Here is an 11250-nt window from a genome sequence, read left to right as displayed (position 1 = left end):
CCAAATCCGTTCAGAACTTTTCCAGATATCGTGTTCACGAACACACACACACACACACACGGACGGACACGATCGAATGCATTACTCTCTGGCGGGAGTAATAACTAACTCGGCATTCCATATGTGCTGGATATAGCTTCCCCAATCCCCATGTCCAATTCCACAACTGTGAGATTAACACAAATGAGGGTACGAAGTGCAGTAGGTATGCTATAAGGGGGTTGGACTGGGGGTGGGGGGGTATTTAATGGGGGAGATGGTAGGGTGGGAGGTTGTAATCATAAAAAGGAGGGGAAGAAGTACACCTGTATACACAAGCTTATGGGGCAGGTGCAGCTCAAAATGATTGACAGTTGGCCTCACGTGCATGACGACAAGGCCCCGCCCCTCCAAGGATGCGTGGACAAGAAGAAAGTCGGTGTCACCACACTTATCCAGTACAGGTGTCCCCACCCTTTCTCCGCAACCCTTACAAGACGAACCAAGGGGGAATATTCCCCGTTTCTCTCTGTAAACCCCAGAAATCTACAAATGGATTAAATGAAACGACTCGACTTCGGTTCTGACAAAGTCGGGGTTCGTAATGGTGCCGAGTCCAGCAGGTGGCGCAGAGCACAAGCTCAGGTGAGTACACATTTGCTTTGATGTAGGTTATATGGAACGTTCTCGTGTAATACCTTTACACACCGTCACAGCCACAGGTAATGAGCGACTTTAACACAGGGTCGGCGTCATGGGGGGGGCATTCACGGGCCATGCCCCCCCCCAAATGAATTATTGTGCCCCCCCCCCCCCCGCTCCCCCATCCCCAGGCCAAGCCTTTGGTGCCAAACTTTGCCAGCCTTGGCTTTCATGATTATTACGCAAAATGTTGAATGATTTTTGGGTCTGTCTGCTTTTTAAGAGTGGAGTATACAGTCTATTTCAAATGATGTTCTAATGACGTGCACAGTGCAGTGTGTGTGAGAGAAAGAGAAACAGAAATAGAAAGACGTGGCTTGCATGTAGGCTATTGTGTGTGTGTGTGTGTGTGTGTGTGTGTGTGTGTGTGTGTGTGTGTGTGTGTGTGTGTGTGTGTGTGTGTGTATATATATATATATATATATATATGTGTGAGTGTGTATATATGTGTGTGTGTGTATATATATGTGTGTGTGTGTGTATATATATATGTGTGTGTGTGTGTGTGTATATATGTTAGTGTGAGCATGTATGCGTGTGTGTGTATGTGTGATCGTGTTGGTGATAGTGTGATCCGTACGTACACCGTAGGGACGGTGCTTTGAGGCAGGTAAGGCTTCGGGCTTCGGAGAGGTGGCAGATAGGGAGGAGATCAGGATTGTGGTGGGAGTGTGCGAGTATGGGAGGAAGGTGTGGAAGAGGAATATGAGGGAGGAGAACAGGATCGAGATGTTGAGATAGAGAGGGTGGTGGGATATTGTAAAGGGAGGGAGTGTGTGTGGTCTTTTTCTCCGTTTCCTTTCGTTTTCCCAAAGCCAACTGGACCCAGGACTCGCTGCCTGTGTAAGTCGTGTGTGTGTGTGTGTGTGTGTGTGTGTGTGTGTGTGTGTGTGTGTGTGTGTGTGTGTGTGTGTGTGTGTGTGTGTGTGTGTGTGTGTGTGTGTGTGTGTGTGTGTGTGTGTGTGTGTGTGTCATGTCAGACTCGATTCTATCATTACAACCCTCCCACCTTCCCACAGGTGTTTCTGCACCTTCCTGATTTTGTGCTTCGGTCGCCAATTTGTCCTCTACTCGTTACATTTTATGATTTCTCTCGAATCGATTTTAATGATTTACCGGTGCGAAGAATGTTTTCGGTCAGAAGACTGATTTGCTGATCAAGGTGTAGCCTACCTGTTCGCCCCGTTTGCCATCGGTACACATACTACATCCTGCATGATGACCCTCTTCATTCTCTCCTCTCTACCTCCCCCTGTTCCTGCAGCCATAATGGAGGACGATGAAAGTTTGGATGGTTCCGAAACTTTATTGCCCCTGTCGGGGGTTCCAGCCACGAAGGTTGAAATAACCGTCTCGTGCAGGTAACAAGTACCTTGAGTAAAATGAACCTGTTCTCACGGCTTTCACACTCGGCCCGTTCATAGGATCCTTTCTCTGCCTCCGAGGGTCGTATTCACCTGTCTTCCATGTAATTGGTCCATTTTGTGTTGGTCAATCCCAAATGTAAACAACTCCCAATTCAACAACATAATGCTTTAGTTACAATAAATAAATAAATACTTGCGCAACCTCAGGTTGCACATGTAGCCTGCAACGACGCTGCACGTAATCGCACTATACCTGTGTCGGTCCACCTGGTAGACCGTTAGTAATCCAGATAAGATTTTGTTCATGGAATGTTGATCCCTTGGAAAAGCAAATAAATGGAGAAAGGCAACGAAACATTTATTGTCGATTTAAATGATCAACTTGTTCATTTTTTCTCCTGATTAAATATGGCTGCGCGAAGAAAAGTTTTCTAAACAGCAGCAAGGGATAGAGAGAGAGAGTAATGTACAGGTGGGCAGTGAAAGGTAGATCCCACAACAGGGGAATTGCTTGTGCATTAACCACTGGATATAAAATGTTTAAATGTTTTTAATGGCCTGTTTATAGTTGTATAGTGTTCCCATCTGAACCCTTGGCTCATGATGTATGCTAGAGAACCCAGGTTAACATCCTGTATGCCAGCTTGCTCACTTTGCCCACTAATGTCCTGGTAATTTACATTACAGGACACACTGATGTGTATATTGATGGACAGAACAAGCTCTACCATGAGTTTTGGGATAATATATCATGAATAGTCCCAGGTGGGGCAGACAGTACTCTCCCGATGGAGGGCGGTCATAGTTGGGGTGGATTAGTTGATAAAGTTGATTTTTAGTTTGATTCGATGGGAAGTTGGGGGGGCATGGGGGCTGAAAGGCCTGATAAGATTGTATTCGCGCAATGAAAAATGTCGGATGAGTGGGTCCTGAATTGTTGAAAAACGTTCCGTTAATTTTTATCGAGTGAAAAACCTTTTAGACCCTAAATGGGTGTAAAAGGGTCTAATAATCGAACCTGGTCTAAAGCGTGTTGGAGGTCTAAAGGATGTAACGTCTAAACAGTACAAAGGGGTCTAAAGTGTTGAAAGGGTCTTAAAAGGACTAAAAATGTCTGAAGGGGTCTACAGGTGTAAGGGGTCGAAAGGGTGCATTCCAATAGTAGTTCGGGTCTAAATGGTCTAAAAAGGGTATTTATGTTTCTAAAGAGGTCTAAAGGATGTAAATGTATAAGAGGGTCTTCAAAGGTCTAAGACGTTTCAAGGGACTAAAGTGGCAAGAGATGTAAGCATTCTGACGCGTCTAGAGGATCTTAAGTGTCAAAGTGGTCTAATGGGGTCTCCAGGGATGTAATAGTCGAAAAGGTCTATGGGGTCTAAAGGTTAAAGGTTACATTCCAATGTTAGTTCGGGTCTATATGGTATTAAGGGGTCTAAAGTGTGGAAATTAAGGGTCTTAAAAGGACTAAAAGGGTAAAAGGACCAAGGGGGACTAAAAAAAAGGACAAAAAAGATCGTTTAAAAAAATTTAATTCACAATCTCGTGAGGTAACGAAATATGTGATGGACACACAAATATAGATTGCATTTGGAGCTAATTAGCTAATTATCTCACCATCTGGATGTAAAAAAAGGGCTTCATTAGTTTTTGTGCATCAATGTCATGGATCGTCATGACGAGTTTCGAAAACGATCCGTTAAGCTGCCTGGGAGGGGGAAGAGGAAAAAAAGGAAAACATGTTGATGGACCCATCCATGACTGACTGATTGAAGGACATCATGATGGCGTTAACAGCTCATCTCGACTTCCTTGTAGACATGGATTCGTAGAATTGAATTGAAACAGAAATAAAAGTATTGGGTGCTGATGTTATCTTTAAAATAATTAATCTCGTTTTACCACCTCTGGATGATAGCTCACAGGTAGTGTACTGATCTTTGTGTTGTGTTGAGTGGGTTCAAATCCAGAGTATGATCCCACCACATGTACGTCGGACACTGCGTCATATTGAGTAACCCCGTTTAGTGGATGCTATCACCCAACTTTCCTGTGGACGTTAAATCTCCCACAATGCCTTTTGAAAAGTGCAGGCCAGTTCAAATGTTTGCGTGATGTATGGGGCAGCAAATTGCATCGGCGGCAAAGCTATGCCACAGCAACGATTCAGCCGTTCAATAAAATTCATAACGTCCCCAATGGATTTATCCGTATTTGATAAATAAACATCACTCCTCGCCTTTTCAAGCCTGGTGTTGGCTTAGCGGTTAAGGTGCCGGCTTGGGATCCTAGGATCCTGGGTTCGAATCCCGGTCGATCGCTGAATTAACGCCAGGGGGGTTGACTCAGCCCGTCATCCTTCCGAGGTCGGCAAATTGAGTACCAGTTCACTGGTATTTCCCTGTGTGTCGCAAGAGGCGACTAACAGGGTTGGTGGCAGGAAGGGCATCCGGCTGTAAAACATTGCTTCAAAAAGGGGACCACGGTGCCCAAAAAAGGCCAACCCCTGCTCTGCAGGGAAAAATGGCCTCTAAGGTGGTTTTTGTTTTTACTCCTCTCCTTTTCCTTTTGTTGTCCACATCTTAACAGGAATCTTCTTGACATGGACACATTTTCCAAGTCAGACCCAAGTATGTCGCGTGTCACATGTTGCTATTGCTCTTACTATTACTATTGTTATACGTTCATTTACGTTTCCTGTGCCTCCTTGACTCATTCTTCACCACTCCTCCATCTTCCCAGTTTGCGCGATGTACCTGCAAGACACGCACACCCATGAATGGACGGAGGTAAGTTTTACAAAGCCCTATGGCTCTTGTCCTTTTCATTTGGGGTCCTCACGCCTATCGTCGCCTCGCCACAATGTTCCGCTGGCGGTGTCTCTCCTTTTTGTTTAGTATGGACGCACGGAGGTCATCGACAACACATTGAACCCTGACTTTGTGAGGAAGTTTGTCACCGACTACCTGTTTGAGGAGCGCCAAGCGCTACGCTTTGACTTGTAAGAAATGGACATTTTGCGCAACCATGTCGTGATCTCGTTTGCATATAACAGTTAATATGTCGCATTCGGCAAAGCAACCGAACTGCCGAAGATTGGTTGTAAACAAACTTTATTCCATGTTTTATTTGCATCTCACCAGAAAAGAGCACATTTACACATCCTCACCTGCATGACTAGTTGGCATCGCTGTCTGCGTGACATGTTGTGACGTCATGCTCGTGCAAAGTGGTGAAAAACTATCAGGTCCCATCTCGATACAACAAGACAGAGAATTGCTATTTGCAATACGTGTCCCCTACAGGTCCCAATGAAAGTTCTTGTTCCAAGGAAAACGGGAATAACTCCGGGAAAAATTGGCGAAACATCCCGGAACTCGAATTTCTTTTGTAATTCGTCATAATAAAGCAATGTACCGAGTTTCAGTTGAATATGTTAAAGGGTATGGGAAAAAGTTCAGAAAACCACAGGTGTGATGGACGGACGGACGGACTGACAGACAGACAGGTGGAGAGCAAACCTATAGTCCCCTCCAGGTAGGGGTGAAAAGCAGGATCAGTTGAAAATCAATCATTATTTATTTTACCCTGATTGGCTGACAATGAATTCAAGACATCATAAATCTTATAAAGACTTGTACTTGTACTGAAGTTTCATATGCAGTTCTCCACCTTTCTGTCGACATGCCCATATACAGGAACCGGAGTGAGTATTTGACGATTAGTGTAACGTCGTCTTCTGTGATCTCGTCTTGCAGGTTTGATGTGGATTCGCACAGCTCCAACTTGTCCAAACATGTAAGTTATTGATGTTTTATACAATTTCCATCGTGTATCCCCATTGACGACTGACATCATCCATGAATCCTTCGTAGTTGACTATTTACGCGTTTAGTAAATACTCTCTGATACAAACATTTCATCCGTCATATTACACTCACTACGGCATCTACAATCCCAATTGTACTCCGAAACTGGCCGTATACCAGCAGCAGGATGGCCAACTTGATGCCGTTATTGTGATTATTAGTGCAGCATGTTGACCGATTGAGGCCATAGTTCAGTCCAATTTTCAACTCATTCGGTCCAGCGGTTTATTTAGGAGTGCGTACAAGTCAAGCCGCAAACAAACAAACCCACAAGCAGCATTGTGTACAATGTAGTACGATGCTATAGTTAATATATTCTTACTGCAGTAAACTGCCTGCTACAGTAACTAGTATTGCACACCATAGTACAACTGCGGTTAATTAAACATTACGACAATTAACTATAGTTACCTCTGCCACCAAAGGTGGATGGACGTTATGTTTTCACCCCTGTCTCTTTGTCTCTGTCTGTGAACAAGATATCTCAAAAGGTTGTGGACGGACTTGGACAAAACTTGGTGGACCGGTTGGGTGTATGACAAGGACGATTCGAGTCGATTTTGGTGAAGATCTGAATATAGATTCGGATATGAGAATTAATTAATTTTTTTTAAGTCTCCATTGGGAGATAGTGCTAAAAACTATACATAGCAGGATTTCTCAAAAGGTTTTGCACGGATTTGGACAAAACTTGGTGGACCGGTTGGGTGTATGACAAGGACGATTCGATTTTGGTGAAGATCTGAGTTTGGATTCGGATATGAGAATTATTTAATTTTTTAAGTGATCCTTCACCATTGGAAGATAGGGCCAAAACGATATATAGCAGGATATCTCAAAACGTTATGGATGGATTTGAACGAAAATTGTTGGACAGGTTGTGTGTGTGACAAGGAAGAAACGATTCAATTTTGGTGAAGATCTGAATATGGATTCGGATATGAGAGTTATTTAATTTTTTTAAGTGATTCTTCACTATTGGGAGATGGGGCTAAAGCCAATACGTAGCACGATATCCCAAAAAGTTATGGACGGATTTGGACGAAACTTGGTGGATCAATTGGGTGTGTGTCAAAGACGAATTAATTTGATTTTGGTGAAGATCTGAATATTGATTCGGATACGAGAATTATTTAACTCTAAGTGATTCTTCACCATTTAGAGATCAGGCGAAACGCGATTAAATAACGTATTTTAAAAGGTTATGGATAACTTATGACTAAACTTGGTCGATAAGTTGGTGAGGTGACGAGAACAAGCCGATTAGATTTTGGTTCAGGTCCGAATCCATATCCGGCCTATCATTGGGATACAAAACAAACTGTTCAGCCTGGCAGAGGTATGCTCTTTACTGAATACCGTTTTTTTTTTGGTTTGTTTTTTTGTATGCAAGATCGAGGCTCGTGAAAGAGCGAACATTAATCACACAGAAAGACAAACCGACACATAAAACATATAACATGGGGAGCGGTAGACAAGATGGGGCGAGAGGGGGAGGAACACAAACACAACATCTGAGAGCAGGGACATCGAGAGATCTGTGGGAGAGAGAGGGCTTTGGGGGGGGAGGCATGGGAAGGGGAGTGGGAGAGGTATAAAACATATGGACACTGCCAGGACTTCCAGGAAAGAAGTTGGAATTTCAAACAAGGTGGATCTGGGGTGAATTAGCGGGGGTAGAAAAGATCAAGGTTTTGGATGGGGGAAGATAAGAGATGGTGGTGAACAGCTGTTTTAAAGACCTGGAGGGAGGAGTGGGATTGAAGGGAGTGAGGGAGTTTGTTCCAGAGGCGGGAGAAAAGAGGAATGAAAGAGTGAAGGTGAGCAGAGAGCCGAGATTTCGGCAGTTTAACCATCAGAGGGTTGCTGGCAGATCTTGTGCGACCTGTAGGAATATTTGGGGGACAAAGCACAAAGAGAGCTGGGGGAGCAAGGCCGGAGAGGAGTCGGTAGAAGACAGAAATACCACCTACCTGTCTGCAGTGAGTGAGTGAAAGGCCCTCAGAGATAGCTTCATCACGGGAGATCCATTCTAGTTTGTTTACACCGTTCTGGTTTGTTTGTCTGTTTGTGAACAAGATATCTCAAAAAGGTGTGGACGGATTCGGACGAAGTTTGGCAGAAAGGTTGTGTATGTGACGAGGACGAAATGTTTAGATTTTGGTGAAGATCCGGATTTGGCGTGATTTTGGTGTCGAGGACTAACTCGACAGCTTATCGCAGCACCAGCTAATTTAGGAGCGATAAACCTGGTGTATTGAAAAGACCACAGTTAACCCTGCGCACATTGGGTGTGAACCCCCTTCCCTGCCCCCCCCCCCCCCCCAATCACTTCCTGCTACTAATTATGGAATACAACTGCAGAAGGTACGGCAACTGGAGAGCCTGATCCTTTATACACACTCCTGATCCTTTATACACTCCTGATCCTTTATACACACTCCTGATCCTTTATACACGCTCCTGATCCTTTATACACGCTCCTGATCCTTTATACACGCTCCTGATCCTTTATACACGCTCCTGATCATTTATACACGCTCCTGATCATTTATACACGCTCCTGATCATTTATACACGCTCCTGATCCTTTATACACGCTCCTGATCCTTTATACACACTCCTGATCCTTTATACACGCTCCTGGTCCTTTATACACGCTCCTGATGCTTTATACACGCTCCTGCTCCTTTATACACGCTCCTGATCCTTTATACACGCTCCTGATGCTTTATACACGCTCCTGATCCTTTATACACCCTCCTGATCCTTTATACACACTCCTGATCCTTTATACACACTCCTGATCCTTAATACGCACTCCTAACCTCTCTGCTGACTGCTTTTAGTGTATTTCTTTGTTTGTTTGCGTGTGTATACAATTAAATCATTTTATCTGTAATTTTATAAATTACCTCCCTGTTCAGTTTTTGGGTTGTTATTGTTAATACCGTGTGAAGAGTTTACTGTTATTTGCCATGCTGTGATGTATCGCACTCTCTAAGTGCCTGTCTGGAGTCGGGGCAGATTACTGACGCCATCGTCTGATATTCAGCCCGGCATAGCTAAAGATCCTCCAGCATGGTTTTCTGCAGATGTGCGAAAAAAAACAGAACCATCTCTCATTTTCCCAGTCATTCAAATCGCCATTTGTTGTTGAGCGCATCAAAGTTTGATTACTCTATAAATTTGACCTTCTCCAGATGTGTTCATCATCACCTCCGCCCCCCACCCCCAGCCTTCCCATGCCTCCTTCCCAAAGCCCTCTCCCTCCCACAGATCTCCCGATGTCCCTGCTCTCAAATGTTGTGCTTGTGTACTTCCCTCTCTCTCCCCATCTTGTCTCACGCTCCCTTTATTGTATGTTTTGTTTGTCCGATTGTTTTTTTTGTGATTGATGTTAGCTCCTACACGAGCCTCGATCTTGTATACAAAATATATATATATATATATATATATATATATATATCCATCTGATACTCATTCCATCTTGTTGATTCAGCTGCCTTCTTTTAGCAGTGGCTTTTGAGTAACTACACGGCCAATGAGAGACCTCCGTACCAAAGTGATAACTTTCTGGAGAAGACCATTACTGGTTATCTGGAGAATATAACCTGAGCTGCTTAACATAATCGCCGATGAATTTCAGGCTTTATGCCATCACTGTATCCACGATATGAGGCCCGGTTCACATATCCACTTGAGCGTCTTCTTCACGACTGCTACTAAAACATCAAGTTTTTTTTTTTTCCATGAAAAATTGTCATGTAGTGGCGTTCGACGGCCCGAAGATTTATTTGCTTGCCATGTGTTATTTTTCACTATCGGAGGATTCGGAACAAGTGCCGTGTTCCCCACACGATTGCGAGAAATATGAGCAGAACTGTTTTCATTTTATTACTTGCAAAATCAAAGATTTTTCAAGCATATTGGTTGGTTGCGTTTGTTATTCTGTCTGTTTGTTACTTGGCAAAAAAAAAAAAAAAAAATTGCATGTATACACAAAGAATTAAGTTAAGCACCCCTACACAACGAATTAAGGTAAGCACCCCCTAATATATATTCTTTGTGTATATGTATACATTGGCATATATTCTAAGGTATGTGAGATCAAATAATGATTGGTATGACATTAGCAATTATCCATTGATGAAATTGAGTGATCAAAGTGAAAAAAAGTGATTGGTTGAGTCAGTGATCCGATCACGTGGGTCCTACACACGTTATTGACGCAAAGATCGCTAGAGGTCTTCTCAGAACAATGACTGTACGTTAGAAAACATAAACGTCATCCACACTGTCCGTGATGGACCTATAGCTCCATACTTAAATTGAGGTGAAAATATGCCTAAAATTCCCAAAAAATTTCACCTTAAATTATTCAGAATAAAATATTGAAAACGGCATGATTGTTATGTTTGTATGTGACCATAATATCACTTCTCCAGAAAATATAGCAATATCATGGGTATATTACACTGTTTTGACGACAACAAACTTGTAATGTGCGAGGTTGTAAAAAAACGGGGGGGGGGTGCTTAACTTAATTCTTTGTGTATATGTTGATCACTCCGGTTTGTGTGTGTGTTTGTTTGTTTGTCTGTTTGTCTGTCTGTCTGTCCGCTCACTTATACTTGCCTACAGGTCACAATTTGAAACTGATCTTCACGAAACTTCACCAAATGGTAGAGTTCGTGGTCCGACAAAATCATATTTTTGAGGACAAAAGGTCAAAAGGTCAACATAGGCCAAAAGTCAACCACTTTTTTCAAATTTCTAAAATCCTCAATTTTCATCCGATTGACTTGAAATTTGAATACGATTTACACCAGTTAACTGAATTGAACCACCAACTATTTTAGAGATCGCCATAAGTCAAAAGGTCAACATAGACCAAAGGACAACCAATTTTTTTTTAATTTCTAAAATCCTCAATTTTCATCCAATTGACTTGAAATCTGAAGAGGATTTACATATCACCAAACTGAATTCAACCACCAACTATTTTGAGATCAGCATAGGCCAAAAGGTCAACATAGGCCAAAGATGAACAGCAATTTCAAATTTCTAAAATCCTCAATTTGCATCCAATTCACTTGCCATTTCAATGGGATTTACATATCAACAAACTGAATTCAACCACCAACTATTTCTGAGATCACCATAGGCCAAAAGAGCAACATAGGCCAAAGGTCAACAACATAGTTCAAATTTCTAAAATCCTCAATTTTCATCCGATTCACTTGAAATTTGAATGGGATCTACATCTCAGTTAACTGAATTCAACCAACAACTATTTTTGAGATCAGCATAGCCCAAAAGGTCAAAATAGACTA

At 42.7% G+C, this 11250-nt stretch overlaps 1 protein-coding gene across 2 annotated transcripts in view; it reads left to right on the top strand.

Annotated features, from left to right (window-relative positions):
- Window positions 1-518: 518 nt before the first annotated feature.
- Window positions 519-11250, top strand: part of CPNE9 (copine family member 9) — a 231400-nt gene continuing 220668 nt past the window's right edge. The window contains exons 1-6 of one of the 2 annotated variants that reach the window (XM_078776757.1): window positions 519-624; window positions 1946-2042; window positions 4635-4675; window positions 4788-4834; window positions 4943-5046; window positions 5804-5843. In XM_078776757.1, coding sequence (XP_078632883.1) covers window positions 1951-2042; window positions 4635-4675; window positions 4788-4834; window positions 4943-5046; window positions 5804-5843 — 324 coding nt within the window. In that variant the 5' untranslated portion in view covers window positions 519-624; window positions 1946-1950. Of the gene's footprint in view, window positions 625-1798; window positions 2043-4634; window positions 4676-4787; window positions 4835-4942; window positions 5047-5803; window positions 5844-11250 lie in introns of those variants that run through there. The other variant, XM_068114055.2, reaches the window with a different exon arrangement.

This window comes from Myxine glutinosa, chromosome 4 (assembly GCF_964187855.1).
Source record: "Myxine glutinosa chromosome 4, kmMyxGlut1.1, whole genome shotgun sequence".
In the NCBI taxonomy this organism is placed as follows: Eukaryota; Metazoa; Chordata; class Myxini; order Myxiniformes; family Myxinidae; genus Myxine; species Myxine glutinosa.
The sequence above is the reverse complement of the archived record's forward strand: the minus strand, read 5'-3'. Positions and strand labels throughout refer to the sequence as shown.